This window comes from Hemicordylus capensis, chromosome 5 (genome assembly GCF_027244095.1).
Source record: "Hemicordylus capensis ecotype Gifberg chromosome 5, rHemCap1.1.pri, whole genome shotgun sequence".
Lineage (NCBI taxonomy): Eukaryota > Metazoa > Chordata > Lepidosauria > Squamata > Cordylidae > Hemicordylus > Hemicordylus capensis.
Window position 1 is genome coordinate 216,972,239 of NC_069661.1, and position 21,959 is coordinate 216,994,197.

At 42.5% G+C, this 21,959-nt stretch overlaps 1 protein-coding gene across 2 annotated transcripts; it reads left to right on the forward strand.

The window, feature by feature from the left end:
- The first annotated feature begins 319 nt into the window (after window positions 1-319).
- Window positions 320-21,750, forward strand: CBX6 (chromobox 6). Of its 2 annotated transcripts, none has more exons than XM_053253225.1 (5): window positions 320-459; window positions 656-699; window positions 941-1,006; window positions 1,181-1,247; window positions 9,924-21,750. In XM_053253225.1, the coding sequence occupies exons 1-5, from the start codon at window positions 391-393 to the stop codon at window positions 10,875-10,877; spliced, it is 1,200 nt and encodes a 399-aa protein (XP_053109200.1). In that variant the 5' UTR covers window positions 320-390; the 3' UTR covers window positions 10,878-21,750. The 2 variants fall into 2 exon arrangements, with proteins under 2 accessions (XP_053109200.1, XP_053109201.1); XM_053253226.1 differs by having other exon boundaries at window positions 9,978-21,750.
- Window positions 21,751-21,959: the final 209 nt, after the last annotated feature.

Here is a 21,959-nt window from a genome sequence, read left to right on the forward strand (position 1 = left end):
TTCACCCAGAGAAGAAGGGCGGGGGAGTTAAAAAAAAGAAAAAGAAAAAGGCGCGCAGGCGGAGGGAGAGGGTGACAGCGGTGCTGTGAGAGGTGGGCTTTCGGTCACATCACGTGCCTCCCCGGAGACGCAGCGCGCGAGCAAACTCAGGCTGGGACGAATCGCTGGTATATGTCGGCGTGCCCGCGCACGCCCTCCTCCCTTGCGCGCGCGCGCGCTCGCTCACGAGCTGATCCAGCCCCTCGACTCGAGCCGCTGTCGCGGAGCCGCTCGCTCGCTCAGTCAAGTCAGTCAGTCAGTCAGTGAGCCTGGAGGAGGGAGGCTTGGAAGACGAAGGGGAAGGAGCGGGCGGGCGGGATTATTATGGGCTGTGGGTGCTGCTGAGGCAAGATGGAGCTGTCTGCAGTGGGCGAGAGAGTCTTCGCGGCGGAATCCATCATCAAGCGGCGGATCCGAAAGGTAAGCGGCGGCCCAGCGAGGCCCCAATCCGGGGTTGGGCTGGCTTGGTTTAGCTTAGCTTAGCTTGAGGTTCCTGCCGTGGGCACCTCTCTCTAACCTGTTCTCTTCTCTTCCCTTCCCATCTCCCCTCTTGCCTCTTTTATTTTTTATTATTATTTTTGCTCCCCCCGCCCTGCCAATTCCTCCTGTTTTGCAGGGGCGCATCGAATACCTGGTGAAATGGAAAGGCTGGGCCATCAAGTGAGTTCTTCTGGTGTCTCTGTCTGTCTTGTCTGTCTGCATGAAGACCCGTTCCCGCCTCCTGGGCCTCTTGCTGGACTCTAATGTTATGCGTCCCTTCTCTGGGTGCACCGACACACGGTGCCTGTAGGGTTGCTTTCTCTCCCTCTCCCCCGTGCAGATCCTCAGCGTACGGTAATGTTGGTCTTCCCCACACCTCCCTCTACTTGTGCCTGTAACTGTGGCCTCTGCACTTTGGCAGGTACAGCACTTGGGAACCTGAAGAGAACATCCTGGATTCCCGTCTGATTGCAGCTTTTGAGCAGAAGTGAGTTTCAGATCAAACTCTGGAGAGCAAAAGGGGAGAGGTTGACAAGGGATTGCTGCAAACTTTATTTGCTGCGGCAGACAGGCTGAAATGCTAGTTTGCAGAAATAAATGAGTGGTTCTTCCATGCTGTCACTTTCACCTAATATATATATATATTTTTCTCCCTACAAAGGGAACGTGAGCGTGAGCTGTATGGACCTAAAAAAAGAGGACCCAAGCCTAAAACTTTTCTGCTGAAGGTAACTTTTTCTAAATAGTTCATTGAAATCTATTCAGAGTACTACAGTCTTGACTGTTGAAGTTTTGAAAGAATAATAAAATTGATAGCAGGGGAAATTGGAGAAGGGACAGGTGTAGAAACAAGTTGTGGAGGTGGATGCCTAGTGATCAATACATTATTGAACCACCGTGTGTTTATGTGTTTCTCTCCTTAATTTCTTTTCACTTGCTCCTCACTGAAAGTACTGTATCACAAACAGATTTTTAGCTAATACACATGAAGGTCTGTATATTGTGGTCAAAGTGATTATTGCCATTTAAAAAACAGGTCTCCAGCTCATTGAAAACTCTGCTTAATTTACTGCAGTTAAACACAAAATGTAAGCTGTTTGGGAGGCAAGTAGCAATTAATTAAGGGGATATTCCTGTAGTACTGGTTAGTTTCTGTACCTGAAAAAGTGGGTTCGCCTAGGATGTGACAGTTGCTATTTTCACATGTCTGAGCATTCACAAGTTATCGGAATCCTCCAGAGAACTTAAGTTGTGACTTTGCATTAAAAATAGTGTGAAATAGAAAGTTTTCCCTAAAGAGCTGTCACTAAAATCAGACTAGTAGTTTACTAACCTCCATAGAACTTGGGCTGGTTCAGATTATCATTTCCTCACAGTCACCCAACACGTGATGTCAGGGCTACTGGTGCGAACATGCCCATCCTGTTGTCACTCAGACACAATTGCGGCAAGTCTTTACTCGTGTGAGGGAGTGATCATCCATATTGCCCCTCTACAGACACTAGGAAACCCTAGTATGCTTCTAGTTTTCTAGTGAGGTAGGGGGGCAATTTGGATTATCACTCCTTTCACAAGAGTAAAGGACGTGCCACAGTTGCATAGACATATCTTTGAGTGGGCACATTTGCACCAGTGACCCTAATGTGATTGTGTGTGGGTAGCTGAGGAAATAATGATCTGAACTGACCTTTGGTTAACAAGGCCGAGGGGTTTCTTGCTTGTACAGAACTTTGAACATGGGACATGCCAACTAGTGGTACTTAAAGTCTTTACTGAAAGATGAGAACTCAACTCTGCCAAGGTGAGAAGGCCCAAGGACACGTGAAAAAGTTGCAGGTCTTAAATATATCTCCCGAAGTTTCATGATACCCTGATTGTGATCTTGTTCTCCCCCTTCCCCCCCCGGCCAAAAAAACCTGGATCAGACCATTCAAGTTAACTCTTGTTTAAGGCTACTTGAACTTGTTCAAATACTTGAAAGCATCTCCAGAATTTTTTATCTGTATTAATTTCTGGTGCTATGCTTGCATTTTTGTCTGTAAACATGGCAAAAGTGTGTGTTCTGTTCTTAAACTTCCAATCTTGCAGAGATACTTTTTGTTTGCTCTATAAAGGTGGAGCAAACTTGGGTTCATGTTGTGCTTAAAAGCAATTAAGGTTGGTTTTAGCTGTTTTAATACCAGAATCTCTTCCTAATGAATTTTGGAAGCATGGGGAGAAACATGACCCTTGGAAGTTGAGAAGAATTTGCAGTGCTGTATATTTATCAGTTTATGACAGTTTAGAAAGAACAATCCACCACAAAGATTTAAAAATACATACATAATTAAAGCAGATCTGTGTACTTCAGGACTGGAAAAGTCTTGGTCACGTTACTCCTGGCATCCTGTATAATAAGCACTATAATATTAATGCTTGTTATACAGCACTAATAACTTGATGCTGGGATCTAGGAATCTGAGAAGAAAATTCCAGCATCATTTTCACTTGTTTCCAGGATTCTAGGGTCTAGAATTTGACTTCTAAGTTTGACTTGAAAACTAACTGCATGTTTTTGTAGACTAGTTTTAGATGCTAGTGGCCTGTGCCACCAGTCTGGGCATAACTTTTTCCTACTGAAAAAGCATCTTTGATTGGCAAGGAATGCCTCTTCACTGTCTCTAACACTGCTATCCCTTAAAAACCTGTACCCTGGCCAACCCAACCCACCCTTCTAAACAAAGAAGGATGCACCAGTTCATGGCCTGGGATAGCCCATTGTTCAATATTAGACTCACAGTCCAAGAGTCTGCAGGTACTGGTTTGCGGATGTGTGTGTGTGTAAACTTAAAATTCTGTTAGACATATTCACTGGGCCATGAGTTAATTTTTCTAATCCCAGTTTTCTCGTTTCTCTGCCATGCTCTCTAACTGCATATTTGTGCTGCTGCATAGCATGCCCTTCTCTGTCCTGAACAAGTGTCTTTGGCATATGTTGAATGTGATCCTGGGCCAGTATAAAAATAATAAATGTAAAGGCGGGTGGATCTGAGCCAGGAAGAGTTATTTAGGTGGTCAGCAACAAGGAGAGTTTTTTGAGCTCACAAGGGAATTTTCTAGGTGCTGCTTGCAAGCTGTAGCTTGTGTTTCACAAGGAGGGGGAGAGGCTGCATACCTTGTCAAGAAACTCTTTCCCCCTTCACTTAAAATCAGTTTTGCTTTTCATCTGTAAAATTTTAATTAAAACTGAAATTTTTGAACCTTCAATCTCCAGTTGCATTCTGTTCTCAAGTAGGAGAAGTTATTCTGGGGTGAGAAGCCATTCTTTGATACTTGCAAGATAATGGAAATTCTAAAAGGGAAGATGGATAATATAGCAACTTGTTTTACAGGGATAAGAATACAGACCCACCTTATTAACAGGAATAAAATTATTTCCTTCTGAAGTAACTACATTTCTAAATTGCTTTATATATCAGTCATAGGAAGTGACCAGTTTAAAAACACACAAACTACTTACAAATGTGTATTACTTTGTATAATTCCTGGGAAAGTGAGTTTTAGTTATATGTGAGAACAGGTGAGCTGACAGCAGATGACTGCACAATCTGCTACACCTGGCTGTGTGATTTGGTACTTATTTCACCTTTCATAGATCACAGAACAGCAGTCTTAAGTCCTGCAAGTAGCTCTGGCTCAAGTTTTGGGCATAAGTTGGGGGTTGAGAAGAAACAGATTCTGCCAGTTGTAATGATGTGCTCATTGGGTAGCTATGAAATTCTTCACAAAAGGCAAGCAAGTGTGGGAGAGAGGAAATGCCTCATCACAAGTGACAAAACCTGAATATAAAGTGTCCCTGCTTACCACTGGCATCCTAGCCCAGGGGTAGGCAGATCATGTTCAACAGAGAGATATCTGAATAGGCTGCTGTAAAACAGCAAGAGTTTCTGACAGTAGCAAGAGTCCCTCGGAATGAAAAATTGGCGGGGTCGAGGACCAGGAATGGATTTTTGTGTGAAAAGGCTGTGGGCTCAGTTTGCATATTGTAAACACATTTCTAGACTGAGTATGTTCTCTGAGTAACTGTATTCCTTAATTCTATGCTTGGTCCCTCTAAGCCATTATTTTTCTCCTGGCTTTGGTTACTAGACATAGGGGTTCAAATAAAAAACAAAATAGATCTCGGAAGCCTGAAGTCTGTCCACTCCAGTCCTAGATGACCACTGTGTATGAGTTTATCTTTGTTGCTAGCAATGTTTCATTGCTGATGTGTCCCAAAGGCTTGCAGAGATGGACATCGAAGGAAGAGGGACTGAGGGATGATGATAAAGGCTTCTGACAAAAGATTCACAATACTGCCTGTGTTATTAGTGTGCTGCAAGTCATTAATTTCTGGGTAGAGACCAAATATTTAGGTGTGTAAGTTTGTGGAAATGAAGCTATAATTATGAAATCACTAGAATATAAAGCACAGCACACAGACCTGGATCAAATATAATAGCACCATGGTTTGTCATTAGATTCCAAGCTTTAGAGCACCTCAGGCTCATATATCCCCTTGTCTCTTTCCACCTCCTTTCTGTGCAAGAGGAGGAAAGTTTGTGGTTTGTAACAAATCTGTTTTCAGATCTCCCTACCCCCAAATACTGGAAAACATATTTGTGCAAACCACAGTTTCCCTTACTAAACCACAGCTTCTCTTACTTTGACAAAATAGGAAACTGTGTTCCGTGTGTGTTTCAAGCCACAACCAGAAGCTTTAACTTTCATCCCCTTGCATAGAAAGGAGGTGGGAAAAGGAAGGGGCTTGTGCCTGCTATGGTTCATACCACCAACCATGGTTTGTCAATACATCTGAACTGGGTCATGATAAAGATGGATGTTCTGGTCTGTTGAAATGTGTAAGACACAACTAAGCATGCAATATATATTCCTATGTGATTTTTGTTTAACCTAAAAGTATAAGCAACTTGTTGACTTATGGAAATAATGTTTTCCATGGAAATAAATGTGTTTCCTTGTACTGAATAGAATGAGTTGGTTGACTTCTGTCTAGAAGACCATTCTTAAAATGCAGCATGGAAAACAGTGCAACCTGACTGCGCACACTTAATAGCACCTTGTTTAACTTTTATCTGTGTATTTTTCTGAAATTGAATTGCCTGAGACAGGGATATACATGAGTTGTTTATTAAATAAATAAGCTAAAAGTGGAAACCCACAGGTTTCTTAACAGTTTGCAGGACTGCTTTTAAAGGTTTTAAACCTACTTTTATGAAGTAGGTTAGTAATATGAGATTGCACTATTAAAAGGAGTGAGTGAGTATGTGGTATGCTGAGTGTGAATATGTCACTTAGCAGAGTGATTTAGGCTCACTGATGGGAACCAAGATTATGTATTTCTGGTGATAACCTCTTCTTTGCCATGCCATCTTGCTGTTTGGCTGGAGATCTGTCCTTTAGCATAACAAAGAGAAAACAATAGGAATGACAACTTTAATATAGTCATTAAATCAAAGCCTTAAATGAGAATTGATTGTCTTCTATGCTTGAATCTATGGAGAAAAGCAGGAAGGAACAGAGGATTCGCCTGCAGTTCCTACTGTGAGCAGCAGATGGTGAGAGAAGCTTAGCAAGTCTAAATGGACTGAGAGAAATGGTGTTGGCACTCTGGAATTTGATATTTCAAGTGGTTTCATTGGTGTAGTGAGCAATCAACCAATGTAAGCTATAGCGAATAGGCTATAACTTTTATGGTCGAACACAATGTTATGTTAAAAATAAAAAAAGACCTTTTATGGTAAATTATAATTTAAAATTGAATTGAAGATTAGTTATCTTGTAGTAGTGTATAAATTTAAACTGTCATCTCATAGAATAACCACATAAGTGGTATAACTAATTTTAAAAATAGCTATTGACAAAGAAATCACTGACTCCACATGTATTGTTGCCTCTTGCTGTCTACAAATATTTTGTAAACCAGCAAAAAGTAGTAATTCTGTTATGCTATGTATTTAGTCTTTAATTCTCCAATAAAACTATATTTGAGAGAGAAGAGGGGAAATAATTCCATTATAGAAGAAATCTAGTCATCCCTTAAATCTCTCCAGAATTGTGCATCCCAGGGTATAATTTTGTAAAGGTAAAGTGTGCTGTCGAGTCATTCTCAACTCCTGGCAACCACAGAACCCTGTGGTTGTCTTGGTAGAATACAGGAGGGGTTTACCATTGCCATCTCCTGCGTTGTATGAGATGATGCCTTTCCGCATCTTCTTATATCACTGCTGCCCAATATAGGTGCTTCCCATAGTTTGGGAAACATACCAGCAGGGATGTGAACTGGCAACCTCTGGTTTGCTAGTCAAGTCATTTCCCCACTGTGCCATTAGTTGGCTTATTTCTGTTATCTCTTTACTATAAGGATAAATGCTGTTGGGGTGGAGATTTCTCTCCTCCATTTGCTTAGTGGGCATAATAATTTCTTAGGATGGTTTGGCCTTGTGTGTATCTGCCCTCACCCAAGAACCTGAAGTGATCAAATGGAAGCTGCAGCAGACTCTTTCAACCAGCCCCTCAGCATTATCCATGCCCTGGCTTGTGCATTCATTGGGAGCAACTTCCTTATTTTCCATGTAGATAAACTGGAAAAATTGAGGTCTTCATGCAAGTGTGTGAATTCACAGGGGATAGGGGAAGATAAATTGTGCAGACAGGCCCTAAGCACAACTGGTTGTCTGCATGGGGCCCCAGCCCACATTTAAAGTTCTGTGTGGTGAAGGAGAAGGGCTTGCACTGCTTCCTTGCTTATATGATTGCAGTGCTGGTTCCCAGTGAATGCATGGTTTGGGGGCTGTGTGACAGTGCATACAGATTCATAGAGCTACTTGCTGAATAGGAATCCAAACTTGAACAATATCAGCAATGGGGAAACTTTCAAGGTGTGGATTTAAACAGGATTTTCTACCTGAACAGTGATGTCCCAGATGCATTGTTCAAATTTCAATATTGGAAAAAAGAGTTAAAAATCCTTCTCAAACAGAGCTCTTTAAGATTTTTCAAGATTTAGATTAACCAAGAGATATGGCAATAAGAATTACTGTGTTGTACAAAAACTTCATTAAAATGTCCTGCATACACACAAGGGCATCATTTATCACTATTTCAGCCTTCTCAATTATGCTACCCTGGTTAAGGAAGCTAAAGCTGTTCCAGCTCTCACTGGCACTCCAGAAATTGCTAGCATTTATATAGTGCACCTGAAGGATTCAAAAGCTATTCACATTTTCAGTAATTCTTGCAGAATCCTGTAAGTTTAACCAGTACTGTAGTATTAACTGTGTATTGCACATAGTGGGCTGAGGCAGAGTAGTGGCTTGCCTAAGGTCACCTTGTGAGTTTTTGGCTGAGGTGAGATTTGAAGAACATTGCAGCTCACACTAGGCATTTCTCTGCCATTTTGCTTTTATTGTTGGTTTTGCTTTTATTGAAAAGTAGCCTCTGAAGGTACAATGGAGTGAAAATAGATGAAAGGTATAATGCGTAATTTGATCCTAGGTGATAAACCTGTATCTGGACTGTACCACTTCAGATTGCAGGTAGGGACAGACATGATTGCTTCTCTATGAACAAAAGCAGCCCTTCACTCAGAAAACTACTATGTCAGGAAGAGGCTAAACTGGAACTCTTTCTGCCTTACATCTGGATTTCTATGTAGAGGAAATCTTTGGTATGGAGAAAATCATTTGAGCCCACACTTGCAGTCTAAAGTAATACAGGCAAGCACAGGTTTACTGCCACAGTAAAATCTAGGCCTAAATGGTAAACATTAATTCCTTAAGTGCTATTTAATTTTCTTAGTGAGAGAGAGCTTGTTGCCAAGAGTCTGGGGGGAAAGTCAAAACAATCAAAACTAAATACTTGTTAAATGGAGTTTTCATTTAGCTTTCTTGCATAAATATTGTAATGGCTAAATAATATAATCTTAGTCTCATTTCTTATTTTCTTTACTGCAGTGTTTGCTAAAGTTTGTTAATAGTATTTTAAGACTTTGAGTCTGGGGGTGGGAAAATATATCCTCTACATATAGCAGCACAGTCACAGTTATTTACAATCAATTTTAAGGGTGTAGTTGTTTCAGAAGATTAAAAACCATGTGTTTTAAATGGCCTCTTTGACTGTATTAAAAACAAAGCTCACCAAACAACCCTATTTTAGTCTCTGTTTGAAAGAGAGATGTACATATCAGAATTTCAGCTTTGTACATGCATTTGTAAATAGTGCTGTTATAAAAGGCAGTAGCCGGAGGTTAATAATTAGCCTATTTAGCTCAGAACATAACTATATTCTGTTCACTGAAACCAAAGCTGATTTCAACAACAAATATTTATATACCGCTTTTCAACAAAAGTTTCCAAAGCGGTTTGCGCAGAGAAATAATAAATAAATAAGGTGGACCCTTGTCCCCAAAGGGCTCACAATCTAAAAAGAAACATAAGATAGACACCAGCAACAGTTACTGGAGGTACTGTGCTGAGGATGGATAGGGCCAGTTACTCTCCCCCTGCTAAATAAAGAGAATCACCACGTTAAAAAGGTGCCTCTTTGCCAAGTTAGCAGGGGAGATTCTGGTCTCTTATATTCACATCAAAAAGTCTACATTTCCTAGTGTAGTTATTGCATATGTAAAGATTAAAAGTATTGGCATTTTGATGACAGGAAGTCCTCCCTTATCCTACTGTTGCTTTTGTCCAAGTTCAACAACTTTCTCAGCATGTTTGTTTTGTGTGTAAGTGGAATAGATCTTGCTAGTATAGGTTAAACTAGTTGGATGTTATAAAGCAGAGTCTGTATCAAAGCACTTTTTCAAAATGGAATGAATTATGTTTATTATCCATTCCTATAAGAGACCAGAGTAGCACAACTTACCAAGTTTTAAAAAACACCTCTTTTTAAAAATAGTTACTCAGAAAATCCTCCTCTTTCTTTTATATGAAGGTGGGTGTGGATGAAGCTCTGAAGTGCTGAGATTTGCACTCTACTCAGTTAATAACTCCAGTGTTAAACTTATATACCTCAAAGTTAACAAACACACACTTTGGAAGAGTATCTCCTTCTGGTGTTTAAATATCTGAAACTATTTCAGAGCATTTAATTATGAACTGAAAGCCTTTGGAATTATGTTCCATACCTTCAGGGAGGGTTTTCTCTTCTCACAGGTACGTCACTTAGGTTAAGCTTGAACAAGTCCCTGTTTTTTTGGTATGGAACATGCTACACTGGAAAATCCAGGCTCATGCAGAGCACAGTCTCTTCTTCCCTCAGGTGGACTTTGATACCAACTACCTGAAATGTCTGCAATTCAATACTTAGAATGCGTTTTCCAATCTAACTTCATTCTTCCCACTTTCCCCCACCCACTGCAGGCTCGGGCCCAGGCAGAGGCCCTACACATTGGGGATGTACATTTTTCTGTCAAGCCTAGCTCTAGCACATCTTCACCTAAACTTCACTCCAGTGCTGCAGTGCACCGGCTCAAGAAGGACATTCGGCGATGCCATCGCATGTCCCGGCGCCCTTTACCCCGCCCAGACCCCCAGAATAGTGGAGTGGGTGGAGGTACTGGCATACGCCCTCCTGTCTCTCCCTTTTCTGAGACCGTCCGCATCATCAACCGCAAGGTGAAGCCTCGCGAGCCGAAGCGCAGCCGCATCATTCTCAACCTGAAAGTTATTGATAAGGCTGGGAAAGCAGCAAGCAGTGGAGGAGGCCTGGCTCGACCCAAGATTCCTTCACGAAACCGTGTCATTGGCAAGAGCAAGAAGTTCAGCGAGAGCATGCTTCGCAACCAGATTCGCCACATGAAGTTTGGCAACTTCCCTCTGTACAACAAGCCGTCAACTCCAGCCCCATCTCTAGAGGGGAAGACCGAGGCAGGAGGCTCTGCAGGTGCCTCTTGTGGGATCATGGGCTCTACTGCCTACGATGCCCGCAGTTCCAGCTCCTCTGACTGCCCTTCTCCAGCTCCACACTCCTCATCCGATCCAGATGATTCCCCACCAAAGCTGCTGCCCGAGACGCTAAGCCCTGCCATTCCTGACTGGCGTGAGTCGGAAGTCCTCGATCTGTCAATTCCACCCGAGTCAGCAGCCACCAGCAAGCGGTCTCCCTCCGGAGGGGGTCAGATGCCCTCATCCCCATCTTCCTCTGATCCAGAGCAAGAGGCTGGTGATTGGCGCCCTGAAATGTCCCCTTGCTCTAATGTGGTGGTCACTGATGTCACTAGCAACCTCCTGACAGTCACCATCAAGGAATTCTGTAATGCTGAAGATTTTGAGAAGGTGGCAGCAGCTGGAGGAGGAGGTGGCAGCAGCAAATAAGAGGCTGCATTCCTTTTTCAGTGGGTTGGGGGAGGGATGGGACAGGGAGGCTCTACTGCAAGATCATGCATGGTGTGAATGCCTGTTTTCTCCTCTCTCTTCCTTCTCTGTTCTTTCTCTTTTTGCTTGGAAGTTGAGATGGCAGTAGAGGAATGGGAATGTATGTTTTCTGAAGTTCCCAAATCGAACTTCCCAAGCTCCTAAGGGTTGTGGTGGGACATGTCAGTTCCCCTTTTTGTCTTCAAGGATTACATCACTCTGACGTGGAACATGGAGAATAAGAACCTGAGTGGGTGGATGTATTTACAGGCGGAAAAATAAGTTGTTTCCATCTTATTTAATGAAACAGGAAAACCTTGGCCAAACATGTAGGCAGGGTCTCTACTCCTGATTTGTCCGTTCTCTGCAGCTCAACAGGGTCGTCCTTCTCTTTTCTTATATCTGTGATTCGAGTAAGGTAGCATTGGCTATTTGAGAAGGTGTTTTGGGGGGAAGGGGAGATGAAAGTAGATCATTGCTGTTAGACTGGAACTGCTACAGAATGTCTAGGACGTGTGTCCTAACTATGCAGTGTGCTTCTGGTCTCTCTTCCACCTTGCATATACTAGAGGTGCTAACTTGGTCGTTGTAGTGGCACTCTGAAACAGCCTGGGCAATCTCCCCCCTCCATCAATCTTCAACCATTTCTCCATGGCCTGGCTGTGGCACACCCTGCACATCAAACAAAACACCAAAAAACTGTTAAGCCAGAGTTCCTTCAGCCTTGTTAAACTGTCAGTCTTGGCCTGGTGCTTCTGTTCCTTCTGCTTTATATCTGAGGCATGTGGATCCCCTAATGGTGAAAAGGAGAGCCACACATACCCTACCCTGAAGGACAGATAGGAATACTGTGCAGTGATGCTGCCCCAGTGAGAAACATCTGCTCATTATATTTTGCATTGATTAAATTAATTCCATCATCCTTGCAGCAGGATAGATAAAAGAAGGGTCTGCCTGTTCTGCTTTTCCTCAGCTGCACCTCTCTGCAGGGGACTGAGATGGAAGAACATTCATTTCTGCAATTCCCAGGTTCTCACACTGCCTCTACAGTTGCCAACCAAAGGTGCTAAGAACCTGTCGTAAAACGTTACTAAGTGTTTCTTGGATCTTGGGCTGTGTGTGTGCGTGTGCAATGTGTGTGTGGGCCTCTCCCTCCCATCCACTTCCCCATGACATCCCTTGCTTGTAATGAATTCATTCTGATACCTTCATTCTGACACCTTTCTTGAAAGCAGGTAATAATGTGTCTGCTTTTGCCATCTCCCCACCACCACCCACAAGGTGTTAATAACTATGAGCTTGTATATTGGTGTCCAAGGTTCCACTGCAGACGTAAAACCATTTCTGCAAACTTCTACTTCATGGTTAATCTGTCAACTTAATATGTTCTATCCTTGTTGCAAACTTCCCTTTCCTTCCCATGTGCCTCTGTTTCGTTACCAGTGATTGACTGACTGTGTGTGTGTGTGTAGGTGTAGTGTTGCCTGTCATGCTATTTGTAAATGTTGTTACACTGGTGTGTGTGTGTGTGTGTGTGAGAGAGAGAGAGAGAGAGAGGAATAACTCTTAAGGGCTTGTCTGCATGCTATGCTGTCACTGTAATAACTAAATCCAACTCTTCTTGGCATCTCTTTCCCCCTATATTCCTGTTTGAACTTTCTTCCTTTCAAGGGCTTGCTTAGTGAGTGGTGTGTTTTTGTTTTGTGTGTTACATTTATGTTGAATTGATTATTTATCAATACAGTGTAAAAGCTGGTGCTGCAAATATTGTGGCTTATGCTCCATGATCACTTGACAGGTGTTTTTCTTAAAAGCAGGGTGCTGTGAGTATCTCTCATTGGGAAGGATTCTCCCTCTGCCATTAAGCTACCCCACTTTTTTCTCATTGGTTTTGCAAAGTTTTGCTTGGTTGTACCTGTGCTTAAAAAGAAGCCAAGACTTTGCTATACACAGGATTGAGAAACACTGTGTGGGGATACCTTATCAATAAATATGAGCGCTTGTACATAGAGATGCCTACCAAAATCATAATGTATAATGTTAAACAGTATAATTATCTGTGACAGTTTGAGTGTAGTCAATACCTAAGACGAATGATTCAGGATGTTGTCCCTTTATTCTACCATGCAACACCTTTTGTGTCCTTCTTAAAAATTATTTTGGAACCAGTGAAATCTACACTGCGTGCAGCATTATGTATCTCCTTACTTCTCCCCATTAATGTTCAAGTCAAAGACTTTTTGTAATTCCACAGGTGCATGCATTGGAATAGCTGCTTGTTGTTTTTCATGAGTTCAGTGAGATGGGCTGTATCATTGCTTTGCCTCAGAAGTGGGAGGCTCTTTCATGGAAGTTTTGCTTCAAAGGTGGGTGGGCTGGGCTGGGCTGAGGGTAGAGATGTATAATGGGGAATGAGCAGGGAGACTTGTATTAAAGAGAAGACTTTAAAGGAGAAAAAATAGAGGAATTATTTTATAAAGCTGCAAGAAGAACTATTATACTGGATGAGTGCATACTGGTCAATCGTGTTTTGAGATTGCTTGGTATGTTTGTGGCGTTCTGTTTTTAAGTTTGACTGATGTTTGAAAAGTAGATGGGCAATATAAAAGGGAATTTTAATAGGAAACTCTTCAGATATTTTAGCACATGTTCTCTTGGTGAATCCCACCCCCACGCCCTTCCTGGAATTTCATGTCAGTTTGGTTTCTGTGAGGTTTCCATAGAATATGGTTTTTGCCTGCCTTAGAGCTGTTGTGTGAGGCTGAAGCCCTTTTAAAAGCTAGTTGGCTTAATATAAGGAATCTCCTTGGCGGTCAGGTTGACTTTTTGCTTCCTGCCAATGTTGGAAAGGTGATATGGTAGGGCACTCACATCAGTGGAGTTTGTTCCAGCAAACTCCAGTACTAGAAATAATGTGTGGTGGGTGGGCAGCTTCATATGACATGGTAAAGACAATTTCCCACTTTTCCTTTAATTACCACTTGTAACATGGGGTGAAGGAGATACGCATGTTTGCCAGGGGTGGAGGGCAGGTGTGGATGCAATAAACACAAGACCAGGAGGTGCAACTGGCCAAGGTTCCTGGGTGGATCTAATGTGTATCTTCAAACACGGGTTCCTTTTCACTAGTGTGACATGTGGTAAACAAATAAGAACTTGTCTTTCTCATCAAATGTGAAGCAGCCCTTAATGTTGGGGATGAAGCTTTTAGACTTCTGGTATTTAAAGCATGAGCACCTGAAGGAGTCTTTTCCAGTTCATCAACTCCTCCAATGTCAATGCAGATAGTGCCTCAGATAAAATCATATTTCCTAGCACCAGGAGTTTGGTGCAACCTTGGCTGGTGAAGTGCCATCATTGCTGATTCCTTTGGTCCGCTTGGAGTAGCATCCATCCAGGTGGGACTGGTAGTCTGTCTGGCTCATAGGTGAAGTGTGCTAATTCAGCCTCTCAAACTGCTTGTCAAGAAGTACTCTGAAGGCAGAAGCCAATAACAATTCTATTTGCCTAGTCCGGGCAAGTTGATATTGTGGAGTGAGTTGGAGGGAACTGAGCCTAGTTCTGTGCTAGTTCCATCAGTGTTATCCCTTTTATGTGGGTGTCTCACTTTAAGAAGTTGAGATGCAAAAGCCAGGGTTGTAGCCTGGAGTGAGTAGTCCAGAGAAACATGGGAAGGCTAGAATTGCATAGCACCAGGAACTATTCTGCCAGAAAGACAAGCCTGTTTTGGCTGTGATTTTAGCTACTGCCCCTCCCCCCTTGGCATTAGCAGCCTTTACTTATTTCCCCTTAAGAGTATTGTGCTGCCAGGCTATACCAGCCAGGTGCCCACTTGCTCCTCAAAGACGAACATTTTAACCCCCACACTCCAGAAAGAAACCATCCATTTTGAGAGGGAAAGATCAAATATATGCAACATGTGGAATGTAGGGTTGGTTGTGTTTGCCTTTAGAATTTCCCCCCTTCCAATTTGGCACGCAACCTCCAAAAGCAAATTGTATCGATCTTCCCTGCAAAGTAGCACAACTGGTCCCCAACACAATCTAGCCACTAGAGGGTGATGGAGAGCTGCTGTTATCACCCAATGATTAGGCTATGATTGATTGCCTTGCATCTCTATGGATTTTCCCTATGTAATCGGATAAAATACATCCTGCACATGCTCTTCATTCAGAGTTGTCATGTGAACTGGGAGTGGGAGAACCAGGGGTATATTCTTTGTGTCTGTGCCATGTTTGTTGTTGTTGTTAGAAGAGAGTTGGGGGTGGGGGGAGAAAAGACTAGTTTTGCAAAAAATGAAAAAGAAAAGGTTTTGGTTTTGGTTTTTTTTAAAAAAGGTAATGAGATTTTTACAGACAGAGGAGGATAGAGAATTTAAAAAATATTAAATGCAGTGATTGCACAAACTGTAGTGATATTAGCTGGTCCTTTAAAGAAGAGAGTATTTTTTAGTATTTGTGTGTGGTAGGGTGGGTGGTGTTCAGATCATTCAGACTGGGTGAGGGGAAAGCAAAGGGCATGAGGATAGCAGCAGTTACTCATCTGAGAAAACAAGTCTGTGTCTTTAGAAACATGTATTTTCTTTTCCCTCTGCTACCCATAATGTGTGTGGGGTGGGGGGGGAAGGTGTGTGTGTGCTTGCTTGCTTGCTTGCTTCCTTCCTTCTTGGATGTGATGGAGCCAGCCCAATTCTGGCAGTTTTGTTGGGTGGGCTATGTGGCATTTTATAATTAACTTGCTGGTGCCAGTTAACAGTCTGGACCTCAAGATGATCTGCTGAGGCAAGACCTACTGAATTGAACGGGACATATTGCTGCTTTGGGGTTGTTCAGTAAGATCTGGGATCTCAGACTGGCAAGAAATGTATGTGTTAAACAGCTGTGGAGCAAACAAACTCTTAGAAGCTAGCAAAATTCCCCTCTTCATTGATGGGTCTCATTCATTGAAGAGTCAACATCAGTGCATACTGTAGTTGGCATTCAAGAAATCATTCTGACCTTGGGGTCAGTTTAACACAGAAGTTCTCAGTGTGTCAGAGCTTCTTTGCTGGAAGGTGATCAAGGCCTCCTTGAAGATAGCAAACACAAAAATGACACAGGTAGCTTGGCCTGCAGTGATTTCCTTTCATTCTGGACCCTAAAAGAGGGTGGGTGAAAAAAGCAAAGGAGTCAAATATTTTGAAAGAAGGATGCAATGGGGAAAGAGTCCTACAGAAATAGGCTTGTTACCTCATACAGTTGGTCAGTGCAACAACCAGATATGAATACTCCTATAAGATTACCTGTGTGGTACTGATTGATAGTTAACCTTATTCCTCTTGGCCCAAACAAGACATGCATAGGAGCTAGGCCTAGAATGAGCCAGGAAAGAATTCTCTCATTCCCTTGGGAACACTAGCATCCCATGCTGAGAGCCATTGCTTTAATATTAATTGGGGAAATCTGTGTTATCAACATTACTTAACCATTTAGATAAAGCAGATGTAACTTATCAATTAGGTTGCTGACCAAGCTATCTGACCATCCTGTATGTTGTTGTTGTTTGGACAAAAGAGGAAGGCCCTCTGTGTTTGCAGGGCACACACTGGACAAAGTGGGATGAGGGATGACGGAAGGAGTTTTTTATTGGAACAAGATTGGATTCTGCTACGCTATGGGCAGTGTTCTTGAGTATCTGTGGAAATAGCTTTCGTGTTTCTCTTGCATGCAAAATTGCACCTTTTGCGTCCATGCTCTTAATTGTTGTAGCCAGTGGGAAAGTGGAGTTGAAGTGGAAGTTTGGCATCTGTTTGTAATAGGAGAAAGTGTCAAATGCATCTGCAAGGAAGTAAGATCTCATTAGGGTTTCCAGCTTTCAGTGCAGAGAATTGTCTTACCTGTCCATTCTTGGGAAAGCTCCCTTTTTCTCACTGTAGTCCTTACAAGCTGAACTATGATATCACTTGTGGGTGGTATCCAGTCCTGTGTCGCTGTAAGTGCTAACCTTTACTTCATAATCTGTTGTCAGTAGCAGGTTTTGGTGTTATGTACATGGAGCAGGCAGTGACAGTGAGGTGTATGAGAACAAGCCTGATCTGTGATTCTGGGTGAGTCACTGGAATATAGTGAACTGTCTTGGCAGCAGAATTCCTCTTTGTTGCTCAGTAATTTTAGTCCTCCCCAGACAAATAAAGGGGGTGCTATCTGTAACCCTACCTCCAGTATAAAATGGGTGCTATGTGAGCTGAGTCTTCCTGGTCAACAACTGTTCTTGGCCTTTTGTGTTTAGGTGAAGTTCAGTTGCTTTGCAGCATTCTTTTTTCACCCCCTCATATAGGCTACATTACATGAGTGAACTCTTCCCTTATCAATCAACTGAGATGCGCAGGTTTATATATTAAAAGGGGGCATTCTTCTGCCCCAAATATCCCTTCTATTGGGAAATTATTAGAGTTGTGGAACAAACTGGGAGAGAGCCATAGTCCCGACAGGTTTAGGGTTCTTGTTAGGGCTTGGGCAAGGAAATGTAATAGGCCTGGAATGGGTTTCCCACTGAGTGCCCTCTGTATGAGCTGTCCTATCCAATTTACCTCCGGCCCTGAGGCCTTGCACGGTCTTGCCTGGTGCATCTTGTGCTCCAGTGTTGCTTGCTTTGCTGCTTTTTTGATGTCCACTAATTGTGCAAGAGCTGGGATCTTATTTTCTTTTTATATAAGCGTATGTACTGTGTGTGTGTGTGTGTGTGTGTGTGTGTGTGTGTGTGTGTGTGTGTGTAGAGATATATATATATATAAACAATCCTCCACTTAACCTGCCACAGTGCTTTGTATTAAAGGCAGCATGGGTCAGTAGTGTGGCCATCGTGCTGGGAACTAGGAATGCCTGAGTGCTGTGATCTGCAAGTCCCTTTGCCTCCCTGGGTCTCTCCATTTCTCGAGAAAACAGAAGAGATTTGAGCTGGTGGAAGGGGCTGTGCTCATTATGAAAGTTGTCATTTAGGCTTATGAGCTGCCCTGGTTGCACTCCTTATATCTTCCAAATGTAAATTTTCCCTGTCATAATTCAGGTTTTGAGGACCCACAACAATAGACATTGAGGTTGGAATGTTCTCCTTCCCCACAGAGCTTCCCCTCAGATTCTAGTCAACAACAGAACCTGATCAGTCTCCTCCCCTGCTGTCTCTTCCTGCCCTACTTGGGAGGTCTACTGGTTCTTTCTGATATCAATAAAGATTCTTCTTTTAAAAAGACAACTGTCAGAGCTACTTCTGGAGGCTTTAAATTAAAATATGAAGCTGCTGTATGCTGAGTCAAGCCATTGGCCCACCAAGCCTAGTATTATCTGCCCTGACTGGCAGGAGCTCTTCAAGGTCTCAAGCAGAAGTCTTTCCTGGCCCTTTTTAATGGAAGAAGTCAGGATTTGAATCCGAACCCTTATTGCATGCGAAGGATGTGCTCTGTCACTGAGTTATGGGCTCTTCCAAGGTCAATTATATGCCCTTTGTGTCAGTTCCATGCCTTCCTTAATGCTTCCTTGCATACTAGTTTCATCTCTTTTTCTCACAAGAGACTTGTACAAAGCTTTGTTCTTGGAATGAAAAGTGGGTGTGAAACTGACAAGTTTCTTATGCATTCAGATATGACGGTGACATAGATCATAAGACAAATGCTGTGTCGGTTCTGTACAAGCATAGTATTTGATATGGGCTTTTGGAATTGAGCATTCTGAGGCTCAGCTTTTTCTCAGTTTTTAAAGGCTTCTAGCCTTATGCTGCAAAGATAGGCTTGAAAAAGTATGAGACTCCACCAGGAATGACTCAAGAGTGGGGATGCATAACTTCAGGGCGCTGCATAGTTCTGCTTCCTTCTCCCAATGACTAGCAGAAGCAGAATAAGCCAATGCACTCGGATATTCTTAATTGCTGTCACCGTTTGGCATAGAATTTGGATTATTGTCATTCAGCATTTTCTTAAAACATAGAATACACATGGCTTTAAGAAAATTTGTGTCAAAGAAACGTAACATTGTATTGAGATAAATGTTTCAAAGCTGCTTCAGAACATTAGAGAACAAGACTAGGTCAGTAGCTCATCCAAACTAAGGATAGGCAACCTTGGCTGTCCAGCTATTGCTGAACTACAACTCCCCATCATTCCCTATCACAGTAAATTGCAGCTAGGGATTATGGGAGTTGTAGTTAAGTAACAACTGGACAACCAAGGTTGCTACTCCTGATCTAGACCCTATTGCTGTGTCTATTTGGTGTTGGATGCTACATGCATAATAGAACAGCATCTGAAGAGGATACTGTTTCTAATAGTGTACTCCTGGATGGATGACTAGCTTACCCAGCTCCTAAGAACATGCAGTGACCCCTCAGGGCCTTCAAGTTGCTTTCCCTGGCTGAAATCCAGAGCAATGATCTGCTTGCGCTAGCTAATAGTGCTAAGTCTGGCGCTTGTGTTCCAGCCTAGTGCTGTGCTACCACAAGCTGTGGTTGCACAGTTGTAGCACACCTCATCAGAGATGTGGGGTGGAAAATTTTCCAAAACTGGAAATTTTCCTATATTGTTTTTCCTGGTGGAAAATTTCACTGGCTGACATCTAGACCAGCACTGCACACATGCAGCAGTGTGAATTTGACTGCTGCTGTCACTTGGGCATGGGGAGGGGTGACTTTTGCAAACCTTCCCTTCTACTGAGGCCCACTGTGTGCCATAAGGTTGCTGCATTTCTTCCTTCTGAAGATGAAACCTTACAGTTTCATCTTACTCGAGTAGTTCTGTTGTTGACAAGAAGCAAGCATGTCCAGTAGTATTTGCATCCAGACAATTTCTTGTCTGTCTGATATTTTCCCTAATGAATGTCCCATCTCCAGCACTGGCCCTAGAGGGATGTAGGTCACATCTGGGCATCACATAACTTGCTTGTGAATGGGGAAGAAAGCTGTCTTGCTACTTCAGTTACTTACTAACATGCAGCAAAGAGGCAGGAAAGGGGAGTATAAAGTTGTCTTTGAAGGAAGCGGGTGTGTTTTGTATCAGGCAGTGCAGAAGACTAAAGAAATATGAGGTCTGAAAAGACTGTTCTTTGCAATGGGCAGTAAGAGACTTGTAGGTGACGATGTTTTGCAGATTTATTTTGCAGATTTATTTAACAATTTCCTTTGATTAGATTCACTCAGGCCCCGCTTCCAAAGTGCTGAAACCCCTATTCCTGTTTTGCATAGCACTTAAATATTATAAGCACATTCTTTGTAAGTTCAGCACTCTCGTAGCGGGGCCTCTAGTGTGAACTACTTTGCCATTTTAAGTGGGATTCCCCCCCACACCATTACAATTTGCCTGAGCCATTGTCAGTGTTCGTTCAAGGCTCTCAGAAGCAACCATTCCATGTTATGTTTCCAGGCACAATAACTTGCAGGAATTATCCTGCATCATCAATTGACATAGCAGGAAGTATTAGAGGGTGCTGGGGAGAGGGATGCCTCTGAGACTCTTGGGTCTTTTGGTAGCCATTTCTCGGAGATGGTTATATGCAGTCAATACTTGTGTTGCATTTTTGAGTACTGGAATGACATGGAGAAGCTTTACAATCCTGTGTATATACGGTAAGATGAGAAGCAGCCCCCAATTCTGTTACAGTGGGGCTTTTCTAATGAGTCAGGCAAATATTGTAGTCTGGGGAAAGGGATTCAAAGACTGCTCTTAAGCATCACGTGTAACTAGTGGTAGTTTGCCCTGTGGTATTCATAGGTTCTTATCAGCAGTGTCCTTTAAACTGACAGTAACTAGGATGCATTTGCCCATAAGACCTGAAGTGCAAAGAATGGGTGAAAACAGCACAGATGTAGAAGGGAGGTGGTAAGAACTGTAGATATTTTCTAAGATGTAACTGGTGCTGTTAGTGGCAGAAAGTGGGAACATATAAGGGCAGCAAGCTTGGTTCATTATGGCTGCTGCCACCACCCTGAGGAAAATATATCAGAAAAATGGCTTTAGTGGAGTTTCTGATGCTTTATTTTTTCCTTACTCATACATATTTATACCCAAACCACTTGATACTATGCCACATTCTTTTTGCCCTGCTATCCGTTCTCTTGAAGAAAAGCCTCTCTCTCATCATCTTTACTTAGGCAGTTACAGGGAGAGACTGAATTGGAGCTTGATCCTCTCTTACATTCACTCTTGCATTTGCCAATGGCACTGGCCTCAACCTTGCTGAATCTGATGCTGGTGTATGATGTGATGCCACAGAAAGCTGGTAGATTTGTGGCCTGTGTTACAAGGTGATCATGGCACTTGCTTTGGCCTTACAAAACTACACATACTTGAGTGCTTCATTGTGGGCCTGCACATTAGTTTTTGCAAAGTTGAAGCTTATCACTAAATTTGATAAAAGGTAAACTGAAGTTGTTCATGTTGTTGCTGTTTCTCCTCTTGGCATACAGAATAGACTTTAAAAACAAATAGCTAAATATGTATCTGGCAACTTCGTATTTTGGGGGGGAAGGCATTTATTGAAACACTTGTGCACGAATGAAGTGTTTATTATTTTTTTGTCCTTGTAATTCATTTTTAAATATAGTGTTTTGCGTTCGTTTGATTGCTTTTCAAAATCCAGTTCTCAGCTGGCTAAACTGTCTAGAATGAATGGATAGGAAACTTAGTGGGGTGAGCGATTGAATCGCCCCTCCCACTGTCATTTCCAGTGGAAAAGTGGCTTGCTCCAGGTTTTGCGGGGGTTTGTGCTAATTACTCTCATATTCTTGTACATTTTGTTCTTTCTGCTGCTCTTGAGTATTGTATCAATGCCGGAAATGGGGAATTGAACCCCAATAAATTGTTACATTCCAACGCTTCTTTTCTTTTGTATGTGTGTGTTGTATTTGACAGCTTCTGACATATAAAAGTGGGGAATGACCAAATGCAGATTTAATCTGCTCTGGTGTGGCGTGTGTCATTTGATCGTACTCTGACTGCTTGTTGCAGGGCTGGGATTGCAACATCTTTACCTCAGTCCAGAGACTCAAGTGCACTGCAATGCATATACAGCTCTTGTGCCT